Below are 12,610 nucleotides of genomic sequence, written 5' to 3' on the forward strand. Positions count from 1 at the left end.
CTACATCATTTTCCAGCACAAGATCGAAAGATACTTTATTCAAGTAGGCTCTTACGAGCACTTTAAAATCGTCTTTTTACAAGTTTATATTTAATGCAATGCTGCCACCGGTCCACCGAGAAGGACCGGCAAGAACCTCAGTAAGCAAGGAAGTTTTCTTGGCTGGCAACGACTGCAGAAATAATTTATTAGGTATTGTATGTATTTCAATGTTACATATTGTCCTCATAAATTCCCTTGCTACTTTATAGAAAATATTATGTTTTAGTTTTCATTTCATTTGTAAATACAGGAATAATTCAAATCAAGTTCAGACAGTTATTTTTATAAATAATTGATGTATTAAATTTTTGTGATAAGATAAAATACTATGAAACTATGTTTTCAATTTTACCAACATTCTTATAACAGTCATACGTCGTACGCATACGCGCCCGTAATAGGTAATACCAAATACTCGAAATTTTCTGCTTAAAAAAAAAAAGAGGGACTCAAAAAATCGTGTAATAATCTGAATGATGAATGAAGGTGACAGGAACCTTCAATTTTCAATGTGGAAATTGTATTTATTTATTTATTAAATTATGGGACAAAATAACGATCATCGATTTTCTATGGACACATATACAATTATGACGTTTTATACCGGATGAGCACCATGGGACCAAAACAATAGTACCATATAAGATAGACTTGAATAACAAAAAATATATAAACTTTGACCAATACCGGGAATGCACATTCTTATAACAAAGTTGACCAACTTGGTCCAATACAGCTGAGTATCATATGCCTTGAGCATGATAAATGATGAAGGAAAACACGAAATAACTTGCATTTACATATAGTATGAAATCCCACCACGTATATTTCCAATAGCGAACTTGAACAGCGTATTGGAATAAGCTGCCAAAACGTCTCCTCAAGAGCTGAAGAGGCCGTTGTTCGGCAGCGGGGTATTTAGTGACGTTTACTTTAATAACGAATTAATCAACATTTTGTCGAGGCTGTTACGTCATCAAAAATGTACGTAAAGATGTACCTACACGATTAAGTAAGAAAATAAAAATGTACTTTATGACTTAATAAAAATAGCTAATTAAAACATTAAACATTTATAGAAAGACGCCGCAACGCTCCCGCAATTTCGTTTTAGTGAACATTCAATTTGAAAATAAAAATATTTGACCACCATCTGAGAATTCTTACACGAGGTATGACTGTACAGAATTTCTCCTGCGTGAAAAAAATGGAATAAGTCTCCTGCATGCAAAAAAATTCAAAATATATAACAAGTTTTTCAAACCCACCTTTTTAATCTGGGAACAAAAACTATTCTAGCAGCGGTAGGTAGAACAATCTTTACTGTAAGTCAGCGCATCCTTACCAGTTAAACTATTATAACTGTCTTAAAAAAAATGGGCGTATTTGAATCTGCGACACTCGTTTATAACAATTTATTTTTCTCTTATTTACTTTACTACATCGAGTCCGATGCATTAGTATAGAAACAGCAATAAATAAATACTCAAAACTAATACATTATGTATTCCAGACCTTGACACTTCCAGATAAGAATTACAGTTGTTCCAACGGGACCTTGGCCTCTAAAGATAAAAACCGAACTACGTAATACATGAATATCGTATTCGGTCGCTTAAGTTTAAAGGCCGAGCCCATTTCCAAAAAGTAGTCCCAGTAAGGTATCGTGACTTGATATTGAAATGGTCGCAGGTCAATACTGTGCCATGGCGAAATTATGAAAATGAAATCATCTTATTTAAAATATAGGCGGAGGAGCAAATGGGCCACTTGATGGTAGGTGATCACCACCACCCAGACAATGGGCCTGTGAGAAATATTAATAATTCCTTAAATTGTATATTATAGCCTTTGCGCCTGTTGTCACACTGACGCACTTAGCTCTCGCTTCGAATTAAAACTCAGCAAATCTAAATGTTGCTGTTTCGCGTTAAAATATCTGATGAGAGCTTAATGGTAGCTACCCAGCCTGGCTTGCACAAAGCCCTACCACCAAGTTGATTGAAATTACTTAACGCCAACGGTCTAAATATCATCATACGCGAATAGAACTTGCGAAAACCAACGGCAAACAGCAAATTATTATCGTCATAAGCTTGTCGTGGCTAAAGTCAACGACCAAAGATCAAAGTATCTTTATGACCTACTGGACAAACTAAAGGCAACAACCAACGCTAAAGTTTGGCGACCGGACGGAACGGGCTATAACACTCACGTGAATATTTAAAAGTGTCACAACAATACAAAAATATAATACGAGCTATTTTAGTAATTGGTATTTTAGTCGACCCACTTATTCATTTATCACGGTCGTGTGACATATCAGCGATGTTCCGGTCAAACGGGCAAACCACAGCCGAGATTACAAATGTGCATCGCAAATATATTTTTAAGAATTTTACTGACACAATTTAATCTATTTAGTTTCGTGAAGTTTCGCGATCAAACAAAATGTACTTCATTCAAGTAGGCTTTTACAACCACTTTTGAAATCGTCATTTTACAGAACTACATATATTAAAAGTAAGCCAATAAGGACTACACTAGCGCTATGAAAGCATGGTCCTCGAGAGGTGATCACGGCGTCGGCGCAAGCTACCACTACACCTCCTTTCATTTTCTTTAAACGTCTTCGAAGTAAAAAAGTCAATAGCAATGCTTCCTCGTCAGGTTCCACCACACTCCTTGTAAGTACGCTTCATGAATAGGTAAGCACGATCAGATATCTCTATTACTAGTTCTTTTTAAATTTATTTCCTTTAATTAAGAAAATTATCTTTACGTACACAAATCTTTTTAGTTGATTTTGTTGTTGTATTTTATAAATAATTTTAAAATGATTGAGTTTTAGATTATAATAATATACATTAGCCCCAAAATATTTAATTCGATCATATATTTTGTGTAATGTTACCCTAACTATAAAATAATTGTTAAAATACAGCCTGTATATATACATATCACGGACGCACGCAATCGAATTTTACAATAATGTATATAAAAAAAACTAATTTCTGAGTCAGACTAATACGTTTTTAAACTAACTATTTAAGGAAATTACCAAATAAAAGATTATATTAAAGATAAAAAAGCCTTGGATTAGCCTATTTATTGATTTCTAGGCAAGATATATAAAAATTTAATTGTTCTTTACTGACATACTGTGTAATTAAAATTTTGGAAAAGAGTAACTACTGAGTTTCTTGCCGGTTCTTCACGGTAGAATCTACTTTCAGAGCCGGTGTTAGCTTTAAATTTAATTCAACACTTCCTTTCAAAAGTGCCTTGATGATCCTACTCGATATTTTGATTTTGATATAAAAAAATATCAATTTTCTGAATGTAATATACTCTAGTAGGTAATATAACAAATTATTCGACCGTATCGTAAGCGGTTCGACACGAGCAAGATCTAGATAACTGAATAAATTACTACATATGTGTGAAGTATTCAGTCGTACTTCTTATATAAGATGTTAAAGCGTCGACGCAGCAAAATTATCGAGCGTGGGATAAGCGGAAAATAATAATCATATAATAAAACCACAAGCGTCCGAGTCGTTAGGCCACACTGAAGGAAATCGCTCGAGAGGCTAAATTACCGACAGAACGACGGGGGTTTTGAGCGGCAAATACTTAAAAGCAAATTAAACAAAACCAACTTCAAAAAGCATTCAATAAAATCCCGGAAACATTAAAAATCCAATTCATAAGGCGATCAAACTGAATCAGGCTCTTCGCTGGATTACGTCTTAACACTTTGCGGAATTTATTCATGAGACAGCAAAAATAATTCAGATGTTCCCATTTCTTAATCTTTAAAAATCGCATCAAAGATGTATTCGTTATGTGATTCAAGAGTTGTATTTATGACATGGACTTATACAATACGAACTTTTCCTTATACAAAATTTGAAGTCAACTTGTTTTTATGATTAATAAAAATGACTGTAAAGTTTGAAGACGTACAACAATTTCTAAGAATTATTTTTTAAAATGTTTCCACACAAAAAGAAAATGCAATAACAGCGTAATGATGTGCTTATTGTTATATCATTATGATCAATTTAAATTATAATTAAAAAATAAGATAAACCCCGTTCCCGTTCGCAGGGATCAATTGATTAAAACGAGACAGCTGATACTCACTCAGCTTCTATCGATAATTGAGTGTTATCGATCTGATGTGATACATCTAGTTCTACAGAATTAATACGGCAATATTTCAGCGGCATTGTGTTGTTGAAACGAAGCAACTTTAACACGTCTACATGTTGTTGGAAAATGTTATTCCAAATTGCAATTTCATTATAAAGAGAAAAAATAGGAAGTCAAACTTCGAACGTAAAATTTATCAAAATTCACGACTCGTATTCAAAGCCAATGTTTTCATCCGCAATTCCTGAAATCGAACGAAAGTTATTTTAATCGAGAACAATAACCCTTCGAGCGAATTGAAAGTCATACAGCGTCTTGGTCCTGTTGTATCGACGCTGCACACATTCGTTGCCGAGATAGCACGGGATAGAATTTTCTAAAATTAATTTGTGACCTAGAATCGATAACGATCACGGCTCCGCTCGACCGATCCCAAATTGCGTTTATTGCAGAAAAATCAAGCTTATTTTCTTTACGTACGATTTATTATTCGGTTTGCAAATTGCGTTTTTATTTCATTTACATAACATTTTACGTGTCAAATATTTCATCCAATCCACAGCCTACATAGAAGATTATAAATAAAATAAAAATCTATCTTTCAGCGCCGCCGGTAGTTAATATCGACATCGTCATTCTCGATGCATTTAAAATTCCACAAATACGCTCAAGTTTAAATAAACATATCAAACATTCTGATCGTACCTCCAATTCATTACTCAACGTTTCGGTCGAATCTCGCTCGCTAAACTTACAAACCCTGATGAATGTTTCGACACGAAAAAGCTTACACATTTCAGTACTACAGTTCCTATAAGAGTTTTTGAGTATTCGGAATCATTCATACTGTGGCGGCATATTTCTATCAAATCTAAGTTTAAAGCACGCGTAAAATGTGACCATTATAATAAATGTAAGAGTTTGTATGTCCGATTATTTGACACGTCATCAATTACGGTGCTCTCAGAATATCAAAAGCTTGCCAAATGTCTTTTCATTATCAACGTATAAAGATAAAAGCTTTATATGATATCATGAAAATAACTCTTCTAAGGCTGCGATTTGAAATTAGTTCTATGACATATTAATAAAGATCAAAAGAGGTGGCGCCAACAAAGAAAAATCGAAACAAGCTTGAATAGCTTAACAATATATGAGACACCTAGCGATTTAAAAGGTTAGAAAATGAACCCTTAAGCTATTTTCGTAGCCATTCTTGTCGTAGAGGAAAATAGAAATATCAATAACTCGAACGGAACGGGTCCAGACAATACGCTTAAAATAAAGGTTAAAATGTAGCGATCAACAGTTTATTCCAATAGAGCTTAAGTGCAAAACTCTACCAGAAGGCTACGAGTATATGCGTTTTTCTTTGCTATGAATAAATTACACTCTAGAGACGAAACCGCATTTAATGTGCAGATGAGTTTTGCGACAAATGTAACCTATTTTTAGAGTCGCACTATTCAGATAAAAAGCTGCTGATTTTAAGAGCACTTTACAGTGATAGAGGTTTACTTTTGTGGGGATGTCAGACCGCTTTCATAACATACTATATAATATACCTTTATTATAAAAAATATATTTTTAGCGACATTTCGCTTGGAGGTAAGTCTTGCACAAAGCCTTACCTCCAATTTTGCGAAATTTTTGAAATTTGAAAAACATAAAAATTACTTTGTCATCATTTTATTGTAAAACATACATCAAAATAAAAAGTCCTGACGGGGAAAAGACGTAAAACATCACCGATGATTCAAGAGTCATCATGAGTTCAAGCCCGGCAAGCGTCATTGAATTCATGTGGTTAATTTATACTTATAACTTATCTCGTGCTCGTCGGCGAAGAAAAAAATCGTGAGGATACCTGCAATTGGTGGATGAGAATCCACCATCAGGAACATCGTGGTGGAGTAAGTTCCAAACCTTTCCCTCAAATGGGAAGATGAGGCCTTTGCCAAGCAGTGGGACATTAATAAGCTTTAACTTTTCATCACAGACTTCAAGGTGCCAAGGACTAAATTTTTTTGTTCCAGCGAATGAGCACGAAAAATTTGTTGTAAATAAATTGGAAACAATTATATCTTCTAAAGTATTCATTCGAATGTGATATTGTAAATGACAATTTAATTATAGTAATTATGAGTGCACCTTAGGAGATAGACACATACTATCCGCGTAATTTTTGGGTAGGTATTTTATCTAAAACCTCAAATTTCTCGTTTATCGCTCTTTCTATTAGCGAAAACCGCATGAAAATCGGTTAAGTGTTTAGAAGAAATAAGCGGAGATACAGACAGAAAAAGAAAGCGACTTTGTTGTATTTATGGTTATATATGTTGATATTTGTTTTCACGTTACGATTGTATTCTCATTGTTTTTAAACTGAGCTCAAATACCGAAATTACTGACCCTTTTCGGAATACTTTTGCTGGTGACTTCAGTTCACCGAAACGATACGTTTTTAATCTTTAAATGGTCTGTTTCTTAACTTGACGTCGGAGACTTTTGAAACGCGTTTAGACTTTAAACTTTGCTTTGGTATATGAAATACGGGTCAAGAAATCTTTCTTTTAACCTTTAATATATTGCTATTCTGTTTGTTTCCTTTGAATTTTAAATAATTAAACACATTTAAGGAAATAATACTGAAGAAATATCCAGAGTTATACCTGATTTAACATACATATGTCTTTCTGACTCTAAATAAATATTAATTTAAAAAAAAACGGTAATTGTTTTTTTTTCGTTTCATGCCTCAGGGAACATATTAGACTATGGCTCTTCGTTATCAAAAAACCTGATACCCGTTATCGCTTTTAGCTGTTAATGGATCTGCCCTAATATGTTACTTGTTCGCCGTTAATAACATTACTGTACTAGTAATTATATTATGCCATGATAATTAGAGACGTCACAAGTAACAAGACTATTATATTGACAAATACATACTCTAAGTATTTGTACGCATCGATTGAATTATATTAAGCCTAATAATTATATTTTATCATAAATTTAAAACAATTAATTTCGTTGTTGTGAACGTTAGGGAGATAGTCGATTCCCCTCCCGACCAAGATGCATTATGTTTACACTTTACCGAGATAATAAAAGTAAAATAATGCGGCAAAAAACAAATACTTTAACGGCAGTAACACCTTTAAAGAGAGATATTATTTTGCTTGTATTAATATCACGCACCAAGTTTCGATGTTGATAACTATTTTTACACTTAATACTAAAAGTATAACTATTTATTTTTTATTCTCATTAAAAAGTCACAAGAAACAATAGCATAAACAATTCATCAAGGCACTTACTTCATAAATAATTAATAAACGAAACTACCCAGAAAGCGTCTACACAAATAGGTATAAATGATCACGGTAATTTCTAAAGCTTTCCATCGCTAATGGCGTAACGGTATTCTCCGACAACGTTTGGTAAATGTATCGTTGTGAAAACGGCTATAAAGACCACTCCTTGTGATAACGTCCAATGACCAACACTTCCATTAGAAAAATGCCGTAATACCGTTATGGAACCGAGATGAATTGTGGATATACATATTTCTTTCGGATGTTTGTATCAAAGAGGTTTCCCTACTTTGTTTTTATAGTGAAATGTAGTAATATAATGTACAAAACAATATTGTCGATATCGAATTCTAATCATGTTATACTTACCGTTTTATCGGGCACATTATTTACCAAAGTCGCGACACAGTATCCTTTTACCATAGACATTGACTCGATAGGTGTTGTATTCTAACAAATGAATTTGAAATACTTAGCATGAGTCAGTTATTACATTTCCAAAATATATAATGGTTATTTAAAATCAAATACCGATACGATGAATTGACTGTGACGAACAATATTATTTTAAATGAATGAAAGAATAACATCTTTCTTGTAGATTTTGATTCAGTGACTTGTTTAAATGGGACTGCGTTGAAAATACAATGTCACTCTATTGTCTCGTGTTGTGTGTCAAGGACGGCATTCGTTGAATGGGAGCTTTTGTTATCACATGGAAACCAGAGTTTATACTAGTTACTTTAAAACTATACGAAAACACGTGAACCCCCTCAGGAAAACTTGGAACATTACTTCGACAATTCTTAAATTAGCTGTTCTAGAAAACTCTGTTTTCATTTAGAACTTTATTTACGGACAACATTTTATGAATTCACGTCAAGTTTCTTATAAAATCGATAGGGTTAAATAATATTAATATAAATGAATACAAGAACTCAATACGGTAACTAATTTTTTTAGCTTTGAATTAGCTCGAATAATGTTCGAAAGATGATTGTTAAACTACAATTGGTTTTTCTTTAAGTTAGTGTCGTTAAGAGCTCCGGCTCTTCAAACATGATAACTATTTGTAGGTAACATGACTTTATTATAAATATCTAATTGACTGACAGCAATTTAATTGACGGTAAAACTTTGTGCAACTATTCACATCTAATATTCTGCCGCCAAACAATAATACTCCGTATTGTTGTATTCGGTTTGAAGGGTATCTTCCAACGCTGGTGGCAGATTTGCGATGTGTGGAATGTTTTGTGTTTCTTACAACGTTAATATCTATGGGCAATGGCGACCGCTTACCATCAGGTTACCCATAGCCAGTTCACCCACTTTGAACATAAAAAGTCGAATAAATGAAACGGTTTGACCTAGGATTTAAAAACTAGCAATTTACTTCAGGTTATATCTTATATTCTGCCCAAAAATCCATAATTAATGTATGCCAAAGATTATGGAGAAATAATTGTTGTTTACGCAGCATGCCAATCTAAATGTAATAGGCCACGGAGTGTATGCTACGACGTTTCGTTGATAAAACTAACACATAACGCTCGCCCAGAATGCAATTACAGTTCTTCATAACGATAAACTGTAATGCTAATATCATCTGTAGAGATCAGCTATTCGATTATTTATTTATTTACGGACTGAAAAATGGGCTCATTAAACATAAAATCACATGGCGACACATTGCCAATATTAACCATGCAATTTAAGATGGTATTTGTTTCTTCTGCCTAATTACAACGGCTCAATCACCCATCGAAGCAAAGAGACAGCATACAAAAGGATGTGTTTGCCGATAGAAAAACAATTTAGTTAGCAACCCTACTGATACGGCTTTGCTCTGGGCCCTACGTAATGAACACGTACGTTTTACCGCGTATGCGAAAGACAATTTTGCTTCTTTAATTTGTAGTATTTTTAGAATTTTATTAGTCATTACATTATGGAAACTCTTTTATAAAACTAATTAAAATTCACAAAACATAAATACAACACCATAAAGAGATAATTCCTTTGTTAGTTAATCTTAGTCACACGCGACACGTCAAGACAATAGACACGAATAAGTTATAAACTATAACCGTAGAACACACCGTAGTTCTTATCTGTACTATTATTTAAATTGCTTTGACCAACTGTCATATTAATGTAGCAGATAGCTTTAACAATCGAGACATGAATACCACCAGTGACTGTTATACTATTTATCAATGAAATGAATGCTGTTAACAATTATGAAAAAAACCGCCGTATTTATTTCGCAGTTCGTTTTAAATCTAAAAAAATTGTTATGTCGATTTAATCGGCGATTTTTATCACAAAGTACGCTAAATGTCAAGTTTATTCATCAAATATATTATTTAATTTAAATATTTACAAACTAGGCACTATAGTTGATGGATTCATTATTTAATGCCAGTATCAGTAAACTTTGAGATACGCCTTTAGTCCACGTTACGCGATAAAGTTCGGAATAAAATTCAAAAAGTGAAAAGAAACGGTTTCTTCATCTATCAACCGGATAGTCGTAGTTTACATCTCTTAAAAATAATAGAACTCTTTTAAACAATTGATGTTTTCGCATAACAATCAGGCACCAGCTGAGAAAACAGACAGTTGAGCAGCCGCCCATTTGGAAATGAAGGGTACTCTCTTGGCTGCTTTCACGCAACCTACATTTGGCTGCGTGAAAATTGTAAATCTGTAAGTGTTTAAAATAGGTTCTTACCACCATTGACAATTCTGCCCTTATTAAGCTCTTTAGAATTAGTTGTAAAAATAAGAAAAAAGGTAACTTAGATATTATGAGGCACTACATAAATTGGCGCACTGAAGACAATGTTAAGGGCCTCCGCGAAAAATACTGAAATCAACAAACTCTGCCTTCACTAGTTGAGCTCTACACCATATTAGGGCTGATTACTTAACCACCTAAACATCGCAATTCGAATTCCACGGGGAAATGCAGGTAGCCAGCTTGTTTAAGTCCTCAGAACTTTTGTTATTGGCATATTCAATCATGTTGTATACATATTGAGTATATACAAGATTGTGTGATCACCTTTATTGGAAGGGTATTACAAAATTATTGTTTTATCGCATTATTCGAAACTATTGTATTAAATAAATTAGTTAAGTTTAGAAAATTATATTAAATGCTAACCCTTCAGTTTTAAGACTCCAGTACCTTGATAATAAAGAATACATTACATAGTTTATATTATTATTTTGAGACCTTACCTTTGGCAATTTAGCATAAACTCCAGTTCTCACATCTCTAATGGTTGCAATGTCCAGCATCTCCACCTCCATGTTCTGATCGGTCCAGTACAAGAAAAACCCCTTAGGGTCCACTCGTAGAGTGACTGGGAGGCCCGTCCCTGAGTCCTGTATTGAATGATTTGTGATTCATTAATTGATGAACAGAAACATCCATATTACAGTTATGCAATAGTAATAGGCCTGTTTCAGTTTGTTATATATATTTTTTAAATATAATTGATTTCATTTTATGTTAAAACATACATACAAATTACATTATTTTAAAAATTTTTGTTTTTAAAATTTGCATAATAATTCAAACCACATCATACCTACTTCTAAGAAAAAGATATAATACCATTTTTATTTGTATATTACATAGGACAGAAAGGTAACTGCATATAACATGCATGTTCCATCTCAGCTAGATTATAATATACAAACTAATATATGTTTGTACTAATATTAAGTCATTGTAAAAGGTAATATTAACCTTGATCAAACATAATTATAATGACCATTGCTTTATTTTCATAATGCAATTCTGTAATAACGGTTAGTAATAAAATGTAAACTATATAAATAAGGTTGTTTTATATTAAACTAAATGTGTTCAAAAATAATCCTTATTATCTGATAGCTGTAAACCTTATTTGTGATTTGCTTGTTAATTTAATACAGAATGATTCAAAACCATTTAACATTTTTTCCTAATAATTATTTGTCAATTATGTTTATAATTTATTCATTTTGTTGTCAATTTAAGTTAATTATTGAATAATTAAATTTTTACCTTTTTTACTAAATAGTTTTCTTAATATGTCTGTATATCTAATACATATTAAAAAATCCAGTATTAATAAGTACAAATAAAAAAAAACGAATCATAACATGTTCAATACATATTAGTCAAGCCAGCTAATTAAATATTAATGAAATAACATCATAACTTTATTCTTCTATTAAAAAGACACGAAACCTTAAGTTTTGTTTACTGTTGTCAGTTAAGATATATAATTCAGTCAACATTCAAATCCTATTTCATTACTGAGATACATACCTCATCCCACTTAATAAATTTCTCTCCTTCTTGCAAAGCTTTAGGTACTTCAATCGGTTTCAAAGATACTTTAGCCGATTTTGTAGTCGTAGTCATTTTGAATAATAAACACTATTATACAGAAACCATAACACTATCGTAGATAAAAACCGTCATCTTCCTCCCTGGGCACAAATCTGTCTTAGATATCTAATGAAGGTTCACACACACGAAAGGCACGGTTTTTTTTATAGATAACACAAATGACTTAATTATGAACAACTAACTTAAATAACTACGTTTGATATAGTTTTTTTTTAAGTCTAAAACACGACCATTTCCCACATACTCTCTTCTCCACGACGAAACGGAACCACCGAAATTTCAGAAATGTCAAAATTTTATCCTATCCACTGCCATTAAATCGGATACATTGCATAAATAAATGGAATAGAAACACTGAAAAATAATGACTACCTTTTCTTTCGTCCTAAGTAAAAAAAGAATTATCTTATTTTTAAGAGAGAACAAAACAATTTTAAATAAAGTGATTAATTTTATACCTAGAATTTAACAATTTGCGTTAATTTTATAAATTTCTGGATGAAATTGAATCAGCAACTCTATCTCTTGTGCTTATTATAAACAGGTTTTTAAAGCAACTACCAGTTTTTTTAATATACTCATTTCATTTTATATTATTAGTTTCTTATTACTTTATTAATTTCACTTAATGAGATCCTAACCTTTTCTTAATTCATTACTTCAAACCGTCAATATTATG

The 12,610-nt window shown here is 32.4% G+C and overlaps 1 protein-coding gene across 1 annotated transcript in view; it reads right to left on the minus strand.

The window, feature by feature from the left end:
• Positions 1–12,179, minus strand: part of LOC125066301 (1-phosphatidylinositol 4,5-bisphosphate phosphodiesterase classes I and II) — a 72,143-nt gene extending 59,964 nt beyond the window's left edge. The window contains exons 1-2 of the mRNA XM_047674335.1: positions 11,848–12,179; positions 10,767–10,913 (exon numbers count right to left, since the gene is read on the minus strand). Of these exons, the coding sequence (XP_047530291.1) occupies positions 10,767–10,913; positions 11,848–11,943 (243 nt within the window). The 5' untranslated portion in view covers positions 11,944–12,179. The remainder of the gene's footprint in view (positions 1–10,766; positions 10,914–11,847) is intronic.
• Between the last annotated feature and the right edge of the window lie 431 nt (positions 12,180–12,610).

The sequence above is a fragment of the Vanessa atalanta genome, chromosome 9 (genome assembly GCF_905147765.1).
Source record: "Vanessa atalanta chromosome 9, ilVanAtal1.2, whole genome shotgun sequence".
Lineage (NCBI taxonomy): Eukaryota > Metazoa > Arthropoda > Insecta > Lepidoptera > Nymphalidae > Vanessa > Vanessa atalanta.